General features: G+C 53.4%; 6 protein-coding genes across 6 annotated transcripts; 5 read left to right on the top strand and 1 right to left on the bottom strand.

Annotated features, from left to right (window-relative positions):
* Positions 1–303: 303 nt before the first annotated feature.
* Positions 304–814, top strand: BJX67DRAFT_382296 (uncharacterized protein; the record flags this gene model as incomplete). The annotated part of the gene is made up of 2 exons (XM_071033214.1): positions 304–458; positions 541–814. 2 exons carry the CDS (start codon positions 304–306, stop codon positions 812–814), a joined length of 429 nt encoding a protein of 142 aa, XP_070884889.1.
* An 840-nt stretch (positions 815–1,654) lies between these two features.
* On the top strand, positions 1,655–2,198 carry BJX67DRAFT_382295 (uncharacterized protein; the record flags this gene model as incomplete). Its single annotated transcript, XM_071033213.1, has 3 exons — positions 1,655–1,760; positions 1,855–2,024; positions 2,109–2,198. 3 exons carry the CDS (start codon positions 1,655–1,657, stop codon positions 2,196–2,198), a joined length of 366 nt encoding a protein of 121 aa, XP_070884888.1.
* Positions 2,199–2,572: 374 nt separating this feature from the next.
* On the top strand, positions 2,573–4,897 carry BJX67DRAFT_149056 (inorganic phosphate transporter). The gene is made up of 6 exons (XM_071024761.1): positions 2,573–2,798; positions 2,845–3,272; positions 3,325–3,979; positions 4,029–4,121; positions 4,168–4,322; positions 4,376–4,897. Exons 1-6 carry the CDS (start codon positions 2,623–2,625, stop codon positions 4,600–4,602), a joined length of 1,734 nt encoding a protein of 577 aa, XP_070884887.1. The 5' UTR covers positions 2,573–2,622; the 3' UTR covers positions 4,603–4,897.
* Positions 4,898–6,906: 2,009 nt separating this feature from the next.
* Positions 6,907–8,192, top strand: BJX67DRAFT_382293 (uncharacterized protein; the record flags this gene model as incomplete). The annotated part of the gene is made up of 2 exons (XM_071033212.1): positions 6,907–6,948; positions 6,993–8,192. The coding sequence occupies 2 exons, from the start codon at positions 6,907–6,909 to the stop codon at positions 8,190–8,192; spliced, it is 1,242 nt and encodes a 413-aa protein (XP_070884886.1).
* A 3,281-nt stretch (positions 8,193–11,473) lies between these two features.
* On the top strand, positions 11,474–13,661 carry admA (ADAM family of metalloprotease ADM-A; the record flags this gene model as incomplete). The annotated part of the gene is made up of 3 exons (XM_071033211.1): positions 11,474–11,543; positions 11,593–12,583; positions 12,641–13,661. The coding sequence occupies 3 exons, from the start codon at positions 11,474–11,476 to the stop codon at positions 13,659–13,661; spliced, it is 2,082 nt and encodes a 693-aa protein (XP_070884885.1).
* Positions 13,662–13,714: 53 nt separating this feature from the next.
* On the bottom strand, positions 13,715–14,712 carry BJX67DRAFT_382289 (bZIP transcription factor; the record flags this gene model as incomplete). The annotated part of the gene is made up of 2 exons (XM_071033210.1): positions 13,715–14,472; positions 14,541–14,712. The coding sequence occupies 2 exons, from the start codon at positions 14,710–14,712 to the stop codon at positions 13,715–13,717; spliced, it is 930 nt and encodes a 309-aa protein (XP_070884884.1).
* Between the last annotated feature and the right edge of the window lie 2,035 nt (positions 14,713–16,747).

Raw genomic sequence — 16,747 nt, 5'->3', positions numbered from 1 at the left:
GGCCGTCGTTTCTGAGCGAAATGCTCCATGCCGATCGCAAAAAAAACCATGGCGGAAAGTGAGCACGAAAGAGGCAGTGGCGCTGATCCTCCCATAATCAATTCAAGATCTCTGCGTTGTCCAAGCATTCCAGCTCCAGCGCCCATGCTCCGCCCCCCAGTCTGTGTTACGTCAATGGGAGCGACGAGCGTCGATCATCTGCTGTCAGCCTCAATAAATGAAGACACTTTCCCCGTCGCAATTAACTGCACATGCCACATCGAAAGAGAAGAGGAGCGAGTAAGAAAGTGAAACTGTGTCAAAATGCCATCCCGCATCACCCAGCTCGCCTTTGGCTTCCAAGCCCTACCCTTCCTGTACACGGGCGTCTACTACTCCGTCCTCTGGCAGTGGACGAGCGTCGATTTCCCGTTTGCCGTGATGGACGGTGTCGATACGGGGACTGTTTATACAATAAGGTATTTTTTTTTCCCTTCCCTTTGCTCACGACGTACCTCCGCTCACATTTTGGATATCTAATTAATCATGGGCTGTATTTAGTATACTCTCCCTCTCCCTCGGCATCTTCTACGCCATCGCCGCAATCCAGAACAACACCCCGCTGATGGTCGCTACGATCCCGACGCGCGTTCTCGCGGCTAATCTGTTCAGGCAGAGCGGCGGCGCGTGGAGGGCTGTTGCGCGCGTCGAGGCGGCCATGGGCCTTTTGACTGTTCTCGGGGTTTATTTTGCGTGGGGGCCGCAGCGGCGGTCGGAGGGGCTGATGTGGCTGTTGGCGGGGGCTGCGGCTTATTTTGCGTGGGCGGCGCGGTAGCTGGTCTGTTTGGTCGGTGTTCCGGCGGGTGGAAGACGGTGCGAGGGTGTTTGTGCGCTGTGGATAGGGAATATGAACAGTAGTGGGCAGCGATAATGGGTAGATTGCGTGTCGAATTGACGCTCTTAAATGTGGTGCTTAGGTCTGGACAAGCCGTAGAGCGTGAGACGGATCCGGGGGATGCAAGGAGCGCGTCTTGGCCTCGAATTGCTCCGTTGTATCGATGCACCTTGTTTGAGAAGATGAAGTCTTCGATGGAACCGAAGCATGGCGGATATTCTTCCTCTTCTCGGGCCGTGGCGTGGCCGAGACCGTCAACTGCCTGTCTGAGGGCAATAAGGTTGGAATAGTCTGTTCTGATTGTGGTTAGGCCAGGTGCGTTATCTCCAGCGAACCTGGTCAATCACATCCTGTGTTTTGAGAACGTGCTTGGCCTTGGGTGAGACTCAGGTATTGATCTCAAGCGGTCTTTGCGCCTACGCGGGGGGGGGTGTCTGTCGCCCACTTTTAGGGTGGCTGGAAGCAGTGAGAAGGAAAGAGCGCACTGAACAGAGTGTGCGTGAATTACAAGTGAGGAACAGCTTGAAGCATCCATCCGCGACGAGGGCAAAACTGCCCACGTGCCAACGAGAGAAAGAGTGGATATTGTCTGATTTGCCAGATAATTAACTGAGATCATCACTGTTTCGAGCCTGGGCAGGCGAATGGCCTCCTGGATGGGGTTATCGTCCTTTCTAACCAGCACAGCACTCTCCGTATATATACCCCCACGAAACCCACCAAGACCACACAGAATCCAAGAAATGCGAAGACCTTGGCGATAGACAAGCCTTGCCAACCATGACAACAGGCCGCACATCACCTCTTGGCCGCGCGTCTTCCTCTGCAAGCAAGCGATCGTCGATATCCAGCACGAAAGGGAAGCTTGTTGACATCCGCCCGAAAGGTGAGTGTGTTTGTGCCTTCGTGTTGAGCCTTTTTTTTTGCCATGGACCGGGCGCGAGGGAGTCTGGCGAGGCTGACAGAGTGCGATGCACTAGGGCCCCTGGACCTCGTCGCCCCGGCGAGCCCGACCGAATTCAAGCGGAAGCAACACGCGCAGGCGCAGAAGCAGCAGCGCGACCGACTCAAAGCTGCCTTGGACCGGATCGCGCAGATACTGGAGCGTGGTGGTGGTGGTGGCGTCCATGCAGGGACTGGTGGGACCAAGGTATGATTCAGGCGCAGGCCAATCCTGTGGGGAGCGAGCAGCACGCGCGGTCTGGATCTGTGCTGATTCGGAGATTTACTCCAGGCGGAGCTCGTGGAGGCTGCGGTGGAATACATCCAGACGTTGCAGGGGCAGATTGAGCAGATGAGGGGGGTTCGCCACGCGACCAGTTGAGGGCACTTTGCGCTTTTCCTGTATCGTATCCAAGCAACGAGAGATGATGATTGGCATGAGAGAGGAACGCCCTCGTCTCCGTCCTCCAATGAGTTGTATGCGGTGACAGTCGCATCCTCCGAGCATGGGCGAGATCGCCTCGCCCATTGGCTTTGATGGGGATATTTTCAGAGGCAGACAGGCGTCATGGAGCCCAAGGCCACGGGCTCTCCCGGCTCGCAGGGCACGTTCCCGCGTGTGGAGTTGTGATTGGCTATCCAAGCCTTCCAAGTGAGCTTCGCCCTAAACAAGCAGACAGGCGGAGCCTCTTGGCGAGTCTGGGCGTGGACGGTGCAGGCGACGCATATAAAACATGAATCAACCCCCCTGCTGGCATCTCATCATCCACGACAAGCACGAAGATCCCTCTGGGCAGCTCTCCGCCATGGCCCTCCATCAGTTCGACTACATCTTCGCCATCGGCACCATCTTTGCCTTCCTCGACGCGTGGAACATCGGCGCCAACGATGTCGCCAACTCCTGGGCCACCTCCATCTCCTCGCGGTCCGTCAAGTACTGGCAGGCCATGGTGCTCGCGACCATCATGGAGTTCGCCGGAGGGTGAGTTTTCGAGCGGCCCTCGGTAAAACGTCGCTAACAACAACAGTATGGGTGTAGGCGCCACTGTTGCCGATACGATCCGGACCAAGGTCGTCGACATCAGCCGCTTCGAGAACGACGCTCCCCTTCTCATGCTGGGTATGATGTGCGCCCTGGTGGCCTCGTCGACCTACCTCACCATCGCCACCAGGATCGGTCTGCCGGTGTCGACCACCCACTCCATCATGGGCGGTGTTATCGGCATGGGTATCGCCCTCGTTGGCGCTGATGGCGTTCAGTGGTGGGGAGGAGATATCAACTCCGGTGTCGTCCAGGTCTTCCTAGCCTGGGTGATCGCGCCCTTCATCTCCGGTGCCTTCGGTGCCATCATCTTCCTGTTTACCAAGTACGCGGTCCTTCTGCGCAGCAACCCTGCCTTCAAGGCGCTGTGCACCGTTCCGTTCTACTTCTTCGTCACCTGTACCCTTCTGGCCAGTATGTTCCTCTGCAGTCCCCTCATGTGGTCGCATCAAGCTGACTCGCGCAGTGCTTATCGTGTGGAAGGGCGGCTCCAACAGAATCGGGGACCTCAGTGGAGGCGAGATCGCTGGAACTGTTGTTGGAACCGGTGCTGTCATGGCCGTTCTGTCTGCCGTTTTCCTGGTCCCCTGGCTCTACCGCCGCGTCATCAAGGACGACTGGCAGCTTCGCCCCTGGCACCTGCCCCTGGGCCCCCTTCTCCTCCGCCGCGGTGAAGTGCCTCCCCGTCCTGAGGGCATCAAGACCGTCCAGGACTTCTACCGTGGCCACAAGACCCTCGACGAACTCCAGGCTGAGCGTGCCGCGGGCGCCGATGAGGAGACTACCCGCACCACCAGCGAAGAGGAACCCAAGCAGGAGCCCCGAGTCGCCACCAGCGACGCGGGCTCCGACGACACTCTGGTGATTTCCGGCCCTCGCCCTGAAGGCAGTGACTTCAGCCCGATGGTGCTCTTCTGGCAGCTGAAGCGTTACTTCTTCCGTGGTGTGGAACAGGACGTCGTGAGCATGCAGAACAAGCGCAACATTCTCAGCGGTGATATCGAGATGGTCCACGCCCATGCCACCCACTTCGAGAACCGCGCCGAGTACATGTTCTCCTTCCTCCAGGTCTTGACTGCCTCCACTGCCTCCTTCACCCACGGTGCCAATGATCTGTCCAAGTATGCTCCTTGCCTCTCTGGGAGACGAACTACGTGCTAACCAGGCCAGCGCTGTCGGTCCGTACGCCACCATCTACGCCGTGTGGAGGAGTGGTACCCTTGAGGGCTCCGACGGCAAGACCTCCGTCCCGTACTGGATTCTGTAAGTCCAGCTTGCCCAGTTGACTCTCCAGTACTAACATTTCTAGTGCATTTGGCGGTGTCTCCCTCGTCATCGGCCTCTGGACCTACGGATATAACATCATGCGCAATTTGGGTAACCGCATCACGCTGCACTCTCCCTCGCGTGGCTTCACCATGGAACTCGGCTCTGCCGTTACAATCATCATGGCCACCAAGCTTAGTGCGTCTCCTCTTCCCTTGTTATTACCTTTTCTCGCTAACACGTGTGGTCAGAGCTTCCCGTCTCCACAACCCAGTGTATCACCGGTGCCACCGTCGGCGTCGGTCTCTGCAACGGCACCTGGCGGACGATCAACTGGCGCATGGTGGCCTGGATCTACATGGGCTGGATCATCACTCTCCCCGTCACCGGTATTATCTCCGGTTGCTTGGTCGGTATCATCATCAATGCGCCACGCTGGGGTCTGCCATATGGCAGTGGGGTGGCGCCAAGTGCATAAATGGGGTTCTCCTGGCTGTCCTTGGAGGACATGAATTCCTGTGGACTGCATCTTGTCCTGGTCTTGTTTACTTATTCGTGGATAGCGATACCCTGGTCGGGTGGTGGGTGATGTATAGAGTTTATGTACTTACGATCTCGGTCGAGTGTTTTAATATACTTTGAGAATGGTTCTCTACCTTTCTAATCCTATGCAGCGTGCACATTTCTATCTCTAGATTACCTGTGTGCCTTTTGCTGTCCACACTTTGGTCACCAGATCCTCCTTTGTCCTCAGGCCCTGCTCAAGCTTTCGGACTTTGCGGCGCAGCTGCTGAGTCTCGCTGTCAAGCTGATTGTGGAGCCTCCCTACCATTTCCTCGTCACTATTAGCCAAGGAATCCAATTTGATTCGAGACCCATACCCAGATTCGCGTGAACGACTCTTCTGCGTTTGCATCTGGAAGCTGGAGGTAGTGTCACATCTTCAGACGCTGCCGCATCATCGAACATGGCTTCATATGGTTGGGACCGGTAATCACGTCGAGGAGCTCTTTGGGGTCGTGTGCCCCCTTGAGCCGGTGATTCGCCATCATCTTGGACGATAATAATATGTTCATTATTCGACCTTGGTCATTGTTGGGTCATAGCGGCGTTGCGACTCGAGTTTCAAGTTGCGTATTGGCACATCTGAGTACGGATGTTGATGGAGTGTCCGGACAGGCAGACCGCTACCCAACCCAGATTGAGGCATGGCTGGTCGACGTTCGGTTTGCACATAAAACTCGGCCTCGTCCACACCAACAGTGCTGGGTAACGGGGTGGAGGCCGCTTGAAGGTTATTTCAAGTGTTGGTGGCCCAAGGACAGCCATGACTTCACTTGAAGAGACCGCGCATTAACCAAGGATCAAATAGAAGTTCTTTTGCAGTGGCGCTCTGTTCTGGTAGCCAACATGACATTCGTCGGAGAAAACGTAAGAAGTCGTTCTTTTCATCACCTTTGAGTCTTTCTTCCAGGGCCTCCAGATTAGAATCTGGGAGCGGGGTGGCGCCTTTCCAATGGCCTGATGCAGAAATTTAAAATTGTCAACATTCAATTTTGTCTGCATTTATAGAAGTATTTGCAGGGAGGGCTGTACAAACCATTTTCATCCCAAAAGAGGGGGCTCCTTTCGCTCCGAGCGAGAAACTCAACAGGAGGGTTCCCGAGGATGGCGTGCATTTCGGCAAGATGATATCCATCGTCCAATTCACGTTCGCCATTTCGGGCCCGAAAAAGGTGACGATGTTCAAACAGCTTAACTATCTTGAAAGGGTGTATTGACGGACTGTATATAATGATTTTCTCTGCATTATGTTCGCCCTCCTTTTGATATTAATTGATATCGCAGATTAAGAAATTTTTTGACTTGTAAAGTTCTTGCTGGAGTTGGTTATTATGAAATCTGGGGGTTCTGGGTACGTATTGATCTATACTATATAATGAGACGGTGCTCGGGCCAATGTCCTCGTATTGGGTAGCTATCAACAAGAATACAAAACATGGAGGAAATAGAAGACCAGGAGAAAGCTAAGCGCTGGAGCTATGTATAAAGACTGAAAACACATGAGCTCGTACCACCATGCTCCAGATATCCCCTTCTCATATTATGTAGCTAGATACAAAGTTTCTTCATGCATGACTTGTAAACAGAGGTCTTGACTGAGGTTTCCGTGACAAAGCCCTAAGGTACATACAACCATCACAAATAAAGTGTATCCTATATAATTTTTATTATTGGATTTCATAACTAGTATATAGTGTTCTATTAGTACCATAGAAGCACTGGCCTTAAAAGAACAATTCATCCTTGAGATTAATACACAATCCCCAGACCACCAAGGAAAGAGAGATATTAACCACGCAAGACCAGCCCCTTGGATTGATATTCTGATGGCTTGACACTTGGTCTCCCTCTCTAGCTATTTCTTAAAATGCCCTGTAGCTTCTTTCCAAACTCTTGTAAAATAACCATTAGTCAAGTTGTGGAGAACAAATGAACGGGTTATGAAGTTTTATCTTATGGACTTCTTGCATGTGGTTCTGAAAATCAGAAACACTCTGCAGAATAAAGGTAACGCTCCTCGCTTTAGAGATTGGATAAGGAATCTTACCAGCATCAAATGCTGCGAGTTCATGATGGGTCAGCACTTGATACGAGGATGATTCGATGATCGGCGTTGATCGATGAGCCATCGTGCGGAGTCCCCATGAATCAGTGACAACGCCGATCCCGAGGGACAAATCTCTTGACCCGCTCCATGAGACTTGGTTTTCCTGCCATCATGCCGGACGCTCCGCATCTCCCGGCGGAGATCTGTTTCCAGGTTCGCTTCGTGCTCTATGTGTTGAATCGTGACTGATGTGTCAGATCCTCGACGACGTATGCGACGACACTTCAACAGCCTGGCAGAAATACAGCGCACTGTGCAATATTCGCCTGGTCAACCGGGCTTGGTGCCACTTCGCTAGTGTTGCGCTCTTCCAACACATCACCCTCGATGGCTCTCGTTGTGTGAAGAATGATATTGGATGGGTGTCTAGGCTCGAACGCCTGTCGCAGATGTCCGTTGCCGGGCTCGTTAGCAGTGTGGTGGTTCATATTTCGCTCTACGATGATGATTACGATGATGACAACACTCATGGCCAGGATGACGGCGACTCTGCATCGCTGCAGGAGTCGCTCTTCGCACGATTGTCACAAGTTCTGCCCAGGAGTATCCCCTGCTTCCCGCAGCTGGAGGGACTTCATCTCCTTCTCCTAGATCGTGAACGCCTCCTCGACAGTCACTCCGTGAATGTTCCGCTGGTTGATGCCCTACGGCTCATTGAGAAAAAGGTATTGAGGGAGTATTTTACTGCGATCGGGAGATGCCTGTCACTTTCCCACCTACCAAGGCTCAACGCCCTGAGCCTCGATCTATCCACCATCTGCGACCTCTCCCCGCTGCTCGACACGGGCGACGAAGCGCCAGAGGATTCCTCAGAAACAAGGTCTTTCTTCGCACAGAATATCTCCCAGCTCCGCCACCTCTCCCTCACCGTGAACAACACCATCTGCCGCGGATGTCTGCGCCCCGAGCACTGCGATTACCATCACCGTTTCCCAGTGTCATTCCCCTACTCCTGGGCATGCGTTCCACACCCTCTCATGCGATTCTTCTCGTACGGCCTCGAGGACCTAGAGTCCCTGACAATCCTCTGCACAGACCTCCACAGAGTCTACATCGACATGCACGAGGTCTGGACGACAGCCCCATTCACGAAGCTGCGCCATATCGACCTGCACAAAGTCCTCATATCGTTCCGAACACTTGTCAGTATCCTCGATACGGCGCGGGGTAGTCTCCAGGAGATTTGCATCCACTGGGTGATGCGGATTCCGCGGCGCCAGACGAAAGCAGTTACTGCGAAGTTGACGTCTATGCCGTGGTTGGAATGGGCTATTATTGTCACCATGGCGAACACGATATGCTACAAGCGCAGAGAGGTCCCTGATTTGAAGATTTCGGCGGCGCATGGGCCGGGGCCGTGGTGGGGAGAGGAGGAGGAGGAGGAGGAGGAGGAATAGGAAGAGGATTAATTGGCTTTTCTCGGGTTTATGGGGGTGGATTGGTTTATGGGATAAGTTTGAACCTTTTATATTTAGCCTGGTTTGGTAATACTACTCGCAGAATGGTGCGTGTCACTTATTCTACAAGAGCCAAGGAGCATGGGGTATAGACTTCTTCCCTCTCCGATGAAATCAAGACTCTGTGACTAAAAGGCATGTTGGAGCTAGTGCCAAAGCAGAATGGGCAGAGAAGTAGATGCTAATACATGACAGAACTGGGCTTCGAGGAGTACATGCGATACGAGAAGGGTAAAGATATTGAAAGAAAACTAGACACTATTATGAGAAGATGCATTCTCATATTTTGAGCCAAATAGGAGACCAACGACGTAAACAAGACCGCATAATATGACTTTGCACAACGTTGGCGAGGAGGATACCAAAAAAGATAAGGTCCTGAAGGTGTCGGTACCTTGGGTTTTGCCCAATGTCATATGAAAGACCCGCTGAGTTTGCATCTCGCTTCGCAAAGTGTCCGAGTATCTAGCGTCTCATCGATGCCAGCAGGGCTAATTAATCAGTGTCTGTATTTACAGAAAGTCCCGGTTAAGTAACTCACATTTCTATGCCCACCAACTTTACTCAGACGAAGAGTTCACATCCACGAGGGAAAAGCATGGCAGTAGTCGTCCCCTAGAATATATTTTGTAAGAATCTCGGTCACAAAGGGCGCCATCCCAGCGGCAAGGGCAAGAGGGATGTTTCGACAGAGCCTCTTATAACGAAGAAAGAGCGTAGGCCTGAACGGCGTAGGTGGGGAGGATGGCGTCTGTGCCGCGAGGGGAGGAGTAGCCTGATGAAAGAGCCGGTAGCGGACTCCCAGGCGACGATCTGGGGCGGCATAAACTACGTATGTGGTAGGTTGGGGTCTCGGTGGCATGGTATGGCATGATGCTGCGTAAAGGGTTTGACGGCGGGGGAGGGTGCTCATTTCCACCTCGAGGTCTGTAAGGCCTGGGCTCTCCCTGTACCACATGTACTTGTAAGGCAGGACGCATCTATGGAAAATCAGTTTGGAATAGAAAACAATGAGAAGGAAATGAGGAGGCATACCGTAGGAGCTGCATGGTGAGCAGATGAAGAGGACAATTGTGGACTTGATGGTGTTTTGTATGGTGTCAGGAGACAGTGGTGTTACTCCAGTAGAAGATGGAAAGCAAAGACAACAAAGATTAAGGAAGAAGAAAGATCAGAAGAGAGAAGACATGGGGCCATTGGAAAGGTGATCCGAAGTGAAGGTTCAGTGAGTCAAGATTATACATTTTTGGAAGTACAGTCCGCCAGTATATTCACTCCTTACAGGCTTGGAATCACCCGAAGACCCTGGCATGATACATTGAACGTTAACGGCACGCGCCGCTCCCAGAAACCAAGCTTTGCGAAGCTATGAGTGGTACCAGGAACCCAGAGTCTATCCTGATCTGGGAGGCCATATTCACTCCAATATGGGATTCACGGGTTGAGGCGAGGGCGATGCCCTCTAATACTAGTTGCAGCACGCATCTCTCCCTGCTTGCGTCTATTATCTCTGACGTGACCGTGAACGCCAGCATTACTGGCTCTCTCTACACGGAAAACTAGCGATTCACTTCATCAACAGAATGGCCAAGTCTCTTCGTTGAACACAAGATACCTGCCTCGTCCTCATCGGCTCCTTCTCGACGTCACTCGAACACCACAGGACACCGCAGGCACATGAGCTATGCGCGGGATAATGTATGTACTTCACCAAATAGCGTTCTACTCCGGGTGTTGCCTGAGTGTGATTATCGCTGGGGACGTGCGGACTAACATCCTTTCCACGGAAGCATTCGATAAGGGGAGTCTGGTTGTGGAAGTTTACACGCGCACAGGATGCAAAAGGGTGTCCGGTGAGAGTACGAGGGACTGGGTGAACCGGCGGTATATGTGGATCTTGGCCTGGAGAACTATCACGGGATAGAGCTTTTACAAGGAAGGCACCTTGGCTGAGAAGGGGAGGTTTATGTAGACATCCTCCGGAGAGTCCCGGATTGTTTCTCTCGGCCTTCCGTCATCATTTCAGGCCGCCGATTCACTGTCGTACAGGCTGGGGACAAAGTCGGTCGCACTTTCCTGACATTGTTTTCATCGTCATCGTCACTTCCCCCAGCACGACTCGACCATGCCCATCTGGTTTTGGTGCACCACTCGATCTCTCGCGTGAAACCGGTTCCTCGACGGCCTGACTTTTCCGGATTTGGTACCACCGATAACCTGAAGTCCATAACCCATCTGGAAGGAGGGCATGAGCCGGAAAGTAGTCCCATAATCCACCAAACCTCCCCGGGTACGTTGAAATACGAGAGAATTGCCGTCATAGAGTCCTGACGGACCTATAAGAAAAAAATGTCTAGCCACATAAAAGCGCCGAGCCTCCAGTCTGCCCCAGATACTCAAGTCGCAACAGCTTCGGACAGCGGTGTGGCTTATGCCCAGCCTATCGAACACGTCAGCGAACAAGACCAAGCCATCAGCATCGCCAAGTACGACGGACACCAAGACGGAGAGAAGACGATGTTCTTCAGCGTGTTCGAGAATAGCGCGCTGCGCCTCTTCAACCCCGCTCCACCAAGCGGGCAACGAGGAACCCTCCGAGGAATCCCGTTGGTGCCGATCGCAAGAGGACTTTGTTTGCAGTCCTTGCGTGATATCGGTCTCTCGGGTAATCGTACTACTCTACAACTTCCGGATTCAGGCTTTTGCTCTGTTGCGCTGTCGGGTTGGTTTGAAATCTCACCACCTGCGCGCTCATTAGATCCAAACCGGGCAGTTGTGTTGACGTGAACAAACAAACCCCCAGCCAACCGCAGCCACACAGAATCAAACTTCATGGCCGGGATGGGGCTGTGCATAGCTTGGCCCGTGATGTTCCCACCATCAGAGCACCAGGTGCAGACTTGGAACCGGCGTGTCAGCATTGGCAGGCTCACTGATGACGAGCTGGATCTTGGCCCCCACCATACACTGGCCAGCCATGGGGTTTTTATTCTGATGCCTGGCCCGAGTGGGTTCTCTTTTCACTCTGGGAGAGGCCAGGTCGGCTCAAATTGTGGGGGCGTGCCCATCATTTTTATCTTGTGTCAGCGAGTGCGCCGCAGCCTCTCGTGCATTGGGGCGGGATATATACTCCCGGTTGGCTCGAAGCGACGATCATGGTTTGTGAAATAAACGACAGAGCTTGATCCGCGCATTCGGATCTAAGCGAAATTGCAAGAGTCATGAGGAAATTCCTCCAGCTGTCTGTGGGATTGATTCTCTCGCTGGCGTTTCATGCGACACACGTTACCGGTAGGCTCTCTCACTCTTGCCTTTGATCTATGGAGGTTAACTTGGATAGGATACTCACTACGTTCCGAGACAAGCTACAACACGACAACCCTTGGAAACGTCGTGATACACACGCCATCGCAGAGGGTTTACTCCTCAGCGGAATTCAACATCACCTTCTCTCTCGAAGGACATCAGAAGCCTTTGAAACTGGCGCTCACACCTAACCATGATATCCTGTCGCAGAACCCGCATATCCAGTACTTGGATGCAAATGGGCAACCCCAACATACAGAACTGATGAAACGGCACCACCACCGCGTGTTCAAGGGAAGTGTCCTGCTGGGCTCAGAGATCAACGGCTGGGAGAGAGCCGGCTGGACACGAATAAGCATCGTCCGCGATGGAACAGCCCCTCTCTTCGACGGCGCGTTCAGCGTCTGGGGGGTACAGTATAATATCAATATCGACTCAAACCGCATGCTCGTCTCTCACACATCGCACAACGACACTCCCACTACCCAATCCAACCGCACGCACTCCACAAAACCTCATTTCGCAGCAACCAAACGCCAATTCACATTTGACAGCCCCGACCTCATTGACACAATCGGCTCAACAGACGGCTGCCCGACCTCCCGCCAGATCGCCCTTGTCGGAATCGCGACAGACTGCGTGTACACCGGCTCGTTCTCCTCCTCCGAAGACCTTGTTGACAGCGTCGTGAGCATGGTGAATACTGCCTCGGAAGTCTTCGAGAGTACATTCAACATCGCCCTTGCACTTCACAACCTCACTATCGAAGAGGAGCAGTGCCCCACTATTGCTTCGAGCGACCTCCCCTGGAACGTGGGATGTTCGGCAGGCGACTTGAACTGGAGGCTGGAGCGGTTTACCTCCTGGCGGGAGCAGTCCGGCGGCTCAGAGAATGCGTACTGGACGCTTCTGAGCGGGTGTCCGACGGGGACGGCGGTGGGTGTTTCGTGGGTGGGCGAACTGTGTAATGACGAGTTAAGTGCAAATGTTGTTGCGCTGGCTGATAACCAGTGGCAGGTTTTTGCGTACGCCCCTCCGAAGGACTTATATGCTTGAGATGATCTTGCTAACCAGTGGCGCAGGCATGAATCGGCACATACCTTCGGGGCATATCACGACTGCGATTCGAGTACCTGTTCCCGCGGTCAACAGTGCTGTCCTTTCTCGGCGTCAACGTGTGATGCCGACGGACAGTATATCATGAATGCCATCTCGACAGGCGCACAAACGGAATTCTCGCCCTGTACAGTTGGAAACGTTTGCTCTGCCATGGACGACGGGCGAGTCGACACGCAGTGTCTCACAACAAACTCAGATACGCCGACAATCTCAGCAGGAGAATGCGGGAACGGCGTCGTCGAAGTCGGCGAGGACTGCGATTGCGGCGATGACTGTGATGGGAACCCATGCTGTGATGGATCAACCTGTCGGTTCCTCGGCGATGCGGTCTGCGATGACGCGGAGGGATCGTGCTGTCGGGATTGCCAGTTTGCGTCGTCGGGAACCGTGTGTCGGGCCTCCGTGGGGGAATGCGATATCGAAGAGACTTGTTCCGGAGACGATGCCGCTTGTCCGTCTGATCGGCATGAAGACGATGGGCAGAGCTGTGGATCGGAGTCAGAGTCGGACCTCTTCTGCTCGAGTGGGCAGTGTACGAGTCGTGATCTCCAGTGTCAGGGACAGGTGCAAGGGGATAATTCGACCATCTCGTCCTGTGGCGATAGCACGTGTGCTCTCGAGTGCTCCTCGCCGTGGGGTGGAGCGGGGAGTTGCTCGCGGGTTGGTGATGTATTGGACGGCACGCCGTGTGATGGTGGCTTGTGTCGTGGTGGGCAGTGTCGAAGTAGGAGTGAGGACGATGATAGCGGAGAGTCGTGGGTTCAGGAGAATCTGTCGCTGGTCATCGGGTTGTCGGCCGGGATAGGAGGTCTTTTGTTGCTGGCAGTGCTCTCCAGCATCGTATACTGCTGTTGCTGCCGACGACGCCCCAAGAAGGTGCCAAACCAGCTGCCTCTTCCTTTACCCCCGATTGCTGGATATGCACCTCCCCCATATTCGCCGCGGCCTGCGGTGCCCCAAACCCCGTACTATCGGTATGCTTGATGATAATGACCTGATATATATGTACACAGTTTTATACCATTCATTCAAGAACGCTATGGAGGCAGAACATCCTTCCACACAATACCCTGCTCCCCCCTCCTCCGCCGCCAGTAATTCGTGGAAACCAACAACTCCGTGCTCCCCTTCAACAACCAGTTCCACTTTCGTACAAAGCCTTCGGTCGCCTCCCAATTCCTGGGATCCCACGGCTGCCCCCAAACAAGTAGCGTTGCTTCGGTATTCCTCGTATCCCAGAACGCCATCAAATCATGACAAAGCTCGTCGTCGTCGAACAAATGACTCGCCGTAATAAGACAATCCCGCATCCGCGGGAACGGGAAGAAATCCAGCCACGGATGGTGTGGGATCATCTTCTGGATCTCCGTCGGGCGTAGTGCAACCGGGATCGTCTCAATCCTATACCCAAGCCCCGAGCCCTTCCCGGATCCAGGTTCAGAGGCTGAGGGTGAAGGTGGGTGGTTAAATATGCTCAGGCTATCATCACAATCAATCCCGAGTACATCCATGCCGATCGCGCGGACATTCTCCACGATCGCGCGGTGCACATTTAGCCGCGTGAGCCTGATCAGATGCTCGGATTTGGGGGAGCCAAGAAGGTAGCTTTTGCGTGCCGTGGCTTCGAACCAGCGCATGTACTCGAGTGCGTTTGGCGGGGCGTGTGCGCACCGCAGCTGTTGGATCTCGCCGTTTCCGGAGCCCGTGTCCGAGGTGGTTGCGCTTGTGCTTGTGGTTGTGGAGGCAGATGCTCTTCTGCTCTCTTGTGAAGGCCTTGTGGCTTTTCGGCGCTCGCCTGGCGGATCATCAGCGAATCATCCACAGAGTTAGGAAGAGAAATGTGTAGGGGGATCAAAGACGCACGCCACTTCCGCTGATTTTGCCGATTCTGCAACTTGCGTCTCTCCTTGCGGTCGATGACGCCCGTCCAGTCGTCTTCTGCGCTCCAGACGTGGGCTTGCTGCGGCATGTGCGCGAGCTGGATCGCGCTGCTGAAGTTGTCATTGGCTGTCAGTTGCCGGTGTGCACCATCCATCGTGGGCATCCTTGCTTTTCTTCTTCGCGTGGAAGAAATTATGTTGTGGTCGTGGGATCGCAGTGTGCGACCTTGCAGTGTTATGCGAGACGCTGATGCGAGAAGGGAGTGGAATCAGCAGAAGAATCTCGATGGATGGGTCGAGAGCGAAACGTCCAGGACTTCAATTGGCCGCTTTCGACGCTAATGCAGGTTGCTTACGCTGATCCACGAACCAGACGTTGCCGTCGCGTGGCACAGAAAATTCCGGCTGCTGCGATCTGCTCAGAAGCTGGAGAAACAGCGGCGGAATCGGAAAAAATAAAACATCCGAGCGATGACACTGCTTGACAGAGTATCGGGCACCAAGAACAGGGTCGGAGTTGCAACAAGTCCTTTTCCTCGCATCATCTTTGGGAGGCCGGCTTCGGCAGCAGAAACACGACATGTCGATCTTAGGATTTGCAGTATGGGCGGTCTTCACAGGCGCAGCCACTGGTTAGGGATTTGCAACGGTGTTGGGATGGACTGAGGGTATCGTAGCGATAAATTGGCGATCCAAAGGGAGCAGTGAGAGGATGAGAGTCGAGGATGCCTTTACTGGTTAAGGATTCCTTCAAAGGCCAAGGATTCTCGTCGAGGCTGAGCGCCTTCAGATGTTGAGTATGCTGTGATCCACAGTGTTGTATCCGACAGTTAGGATGTCCATGTTAGTGCTCCTCTGCAGAGTGAATAGGGCTGAAGTATAACCTTAGAGCAACTCATACAAGGACACCAGAGTACCACTGCTCGAAATGACTTCGCCGGAAGCTGCAGATGTCGTTGTATTCCGGTCCCGAGCTATGCACCTGTCATCGGATGGGAAGCCCGTAATCCCGTGAGCGACGCGTACTGACGCAATGAGGAAGTTGTCTGCGTCAGCCAAGAAGGAGAGTCCGAATGGTGAAGTCTACTGTTGTCCCGTGAAGAATTGTCAGTGAAGGAATGTCGACAGTTCTTCCCTCTTTAGGTGAAGACGAACCCGTCAGAAAGGTATAAATACCCCGAGACAGCCTGGAGCTGGGAAAACAACACCGTCTTCCTTTTTCATTCTGAGATCTCCTCGTACCTCAGCCCCCCAAGTTCAAAAACATGCAAATCGACAGCGCACCCTCCAGCGTGCGAATCCCGTACGCTACTGTTGGGGGAGAAGCTACAGTCTCGAACTCCCGAGGTTCCCATATCCAGCAGCCCCTGGTGGAACCGCTACTTGGCAACGCTCCATTGCAAGTGGATTGCCGCTGGATGCTACAAACAATTCTCTGCACCAGTGTGCGGCAAGAAACTCCGACTAGAATTAGTTCTTCCCAGAAGGTTTGACCTGACCCTTGTGAGGAGCGGCAAAATTACAAGCCTCTCTCCATCATCGCCACCCTCAAAAAAACATAATACAGGTCAAGGCCGGAAGATGAAGCTATATCAATGCGATTTTGACTGCATCTCGAGGCGTGGTTGCTGATGAGCCCTGCGATCAGAATACCCGTTCAGTATTCAAAGATGACGTACGGCTTTCAGGGTTCTGGCAGGGCAGCTGTAAATGGCGGGATGGAGCAAAGGCCTGTGATTTCGTTGTACGACGACTTATCGTAGCCATGTCACGCGGAAGAGCTCCCACCTGGAAAGACATCAAGACAACGCTTATGTCACACTTTAAGAACCAGCCAAAAGGGCGGGGGAGAAGTATAGGAGTACAACGAGAAATTCCAGAAAGAGCTCCCTAGTGACCCCCTACTGCTGGGCCTTCGTGTCGCCGAGATGTCAAAGACATCTTCGGCCTGGATCAAGATACTAGCAAGTTCCACAATGTCCCTGAAAGCGAGTTCCTTGAGCTCGCGCCGCATCTAGGTGAAGATTTTCTGTTTCTCAGAATCAATAATGACTCCAAAGTATGTAATAGGCAGTCACTCATGAAGTTATATATGTACCCACGGTGCTAACAGGAAATCCCATTAGTGGTGCCAATGGCGTCCCGCATGAGAGTAGAGCGCGGGTTCAATGAATGAGACATACACATTGA

This window comes from Aspergillus lucknowensis (assembly GCF_044049455.1).
Source record: "Aspergillus lucknowensis strain CBS 449.75 chromosome Unknown BJX67scaffold_28, whole genome shotgun sequence".
NCBI lineage: Eukaryota > Fungi > Ascomycota > Eurotiomycetes > Eurotiales > Aspergillaceae > Aspergillus > Aspergillus lucknowensis.
This window is presented reverse-complemented; position numbering and strand designations above follow the sequence as displayed.

Bases quoted from the DNA above. Each gene is read 5' to 3' on its own strand.
- BJX67DRAFT_149056 (XM_071024761.1), top strand. From the start codon at position 2,623: ATGGCCCTCCATCAGTTCGACTACATCTTCGCCATCGGCACCATCTTT. The intron at 3,980-4,028 runs GTATGCTCCTTG...TAACCAGGCCAG, and splicing joins GGTGCCAATGATCTGTCCAA to CGCTGTCGGTCCGTACGCCA. The intron at 4,323-4,375 runs GTGCGTCTCCTC...ACGTGTGGTCAG, and splicing joins CATCATGGCCACCAAGCTTA to AGCTTCCCGTCTCCACAACC.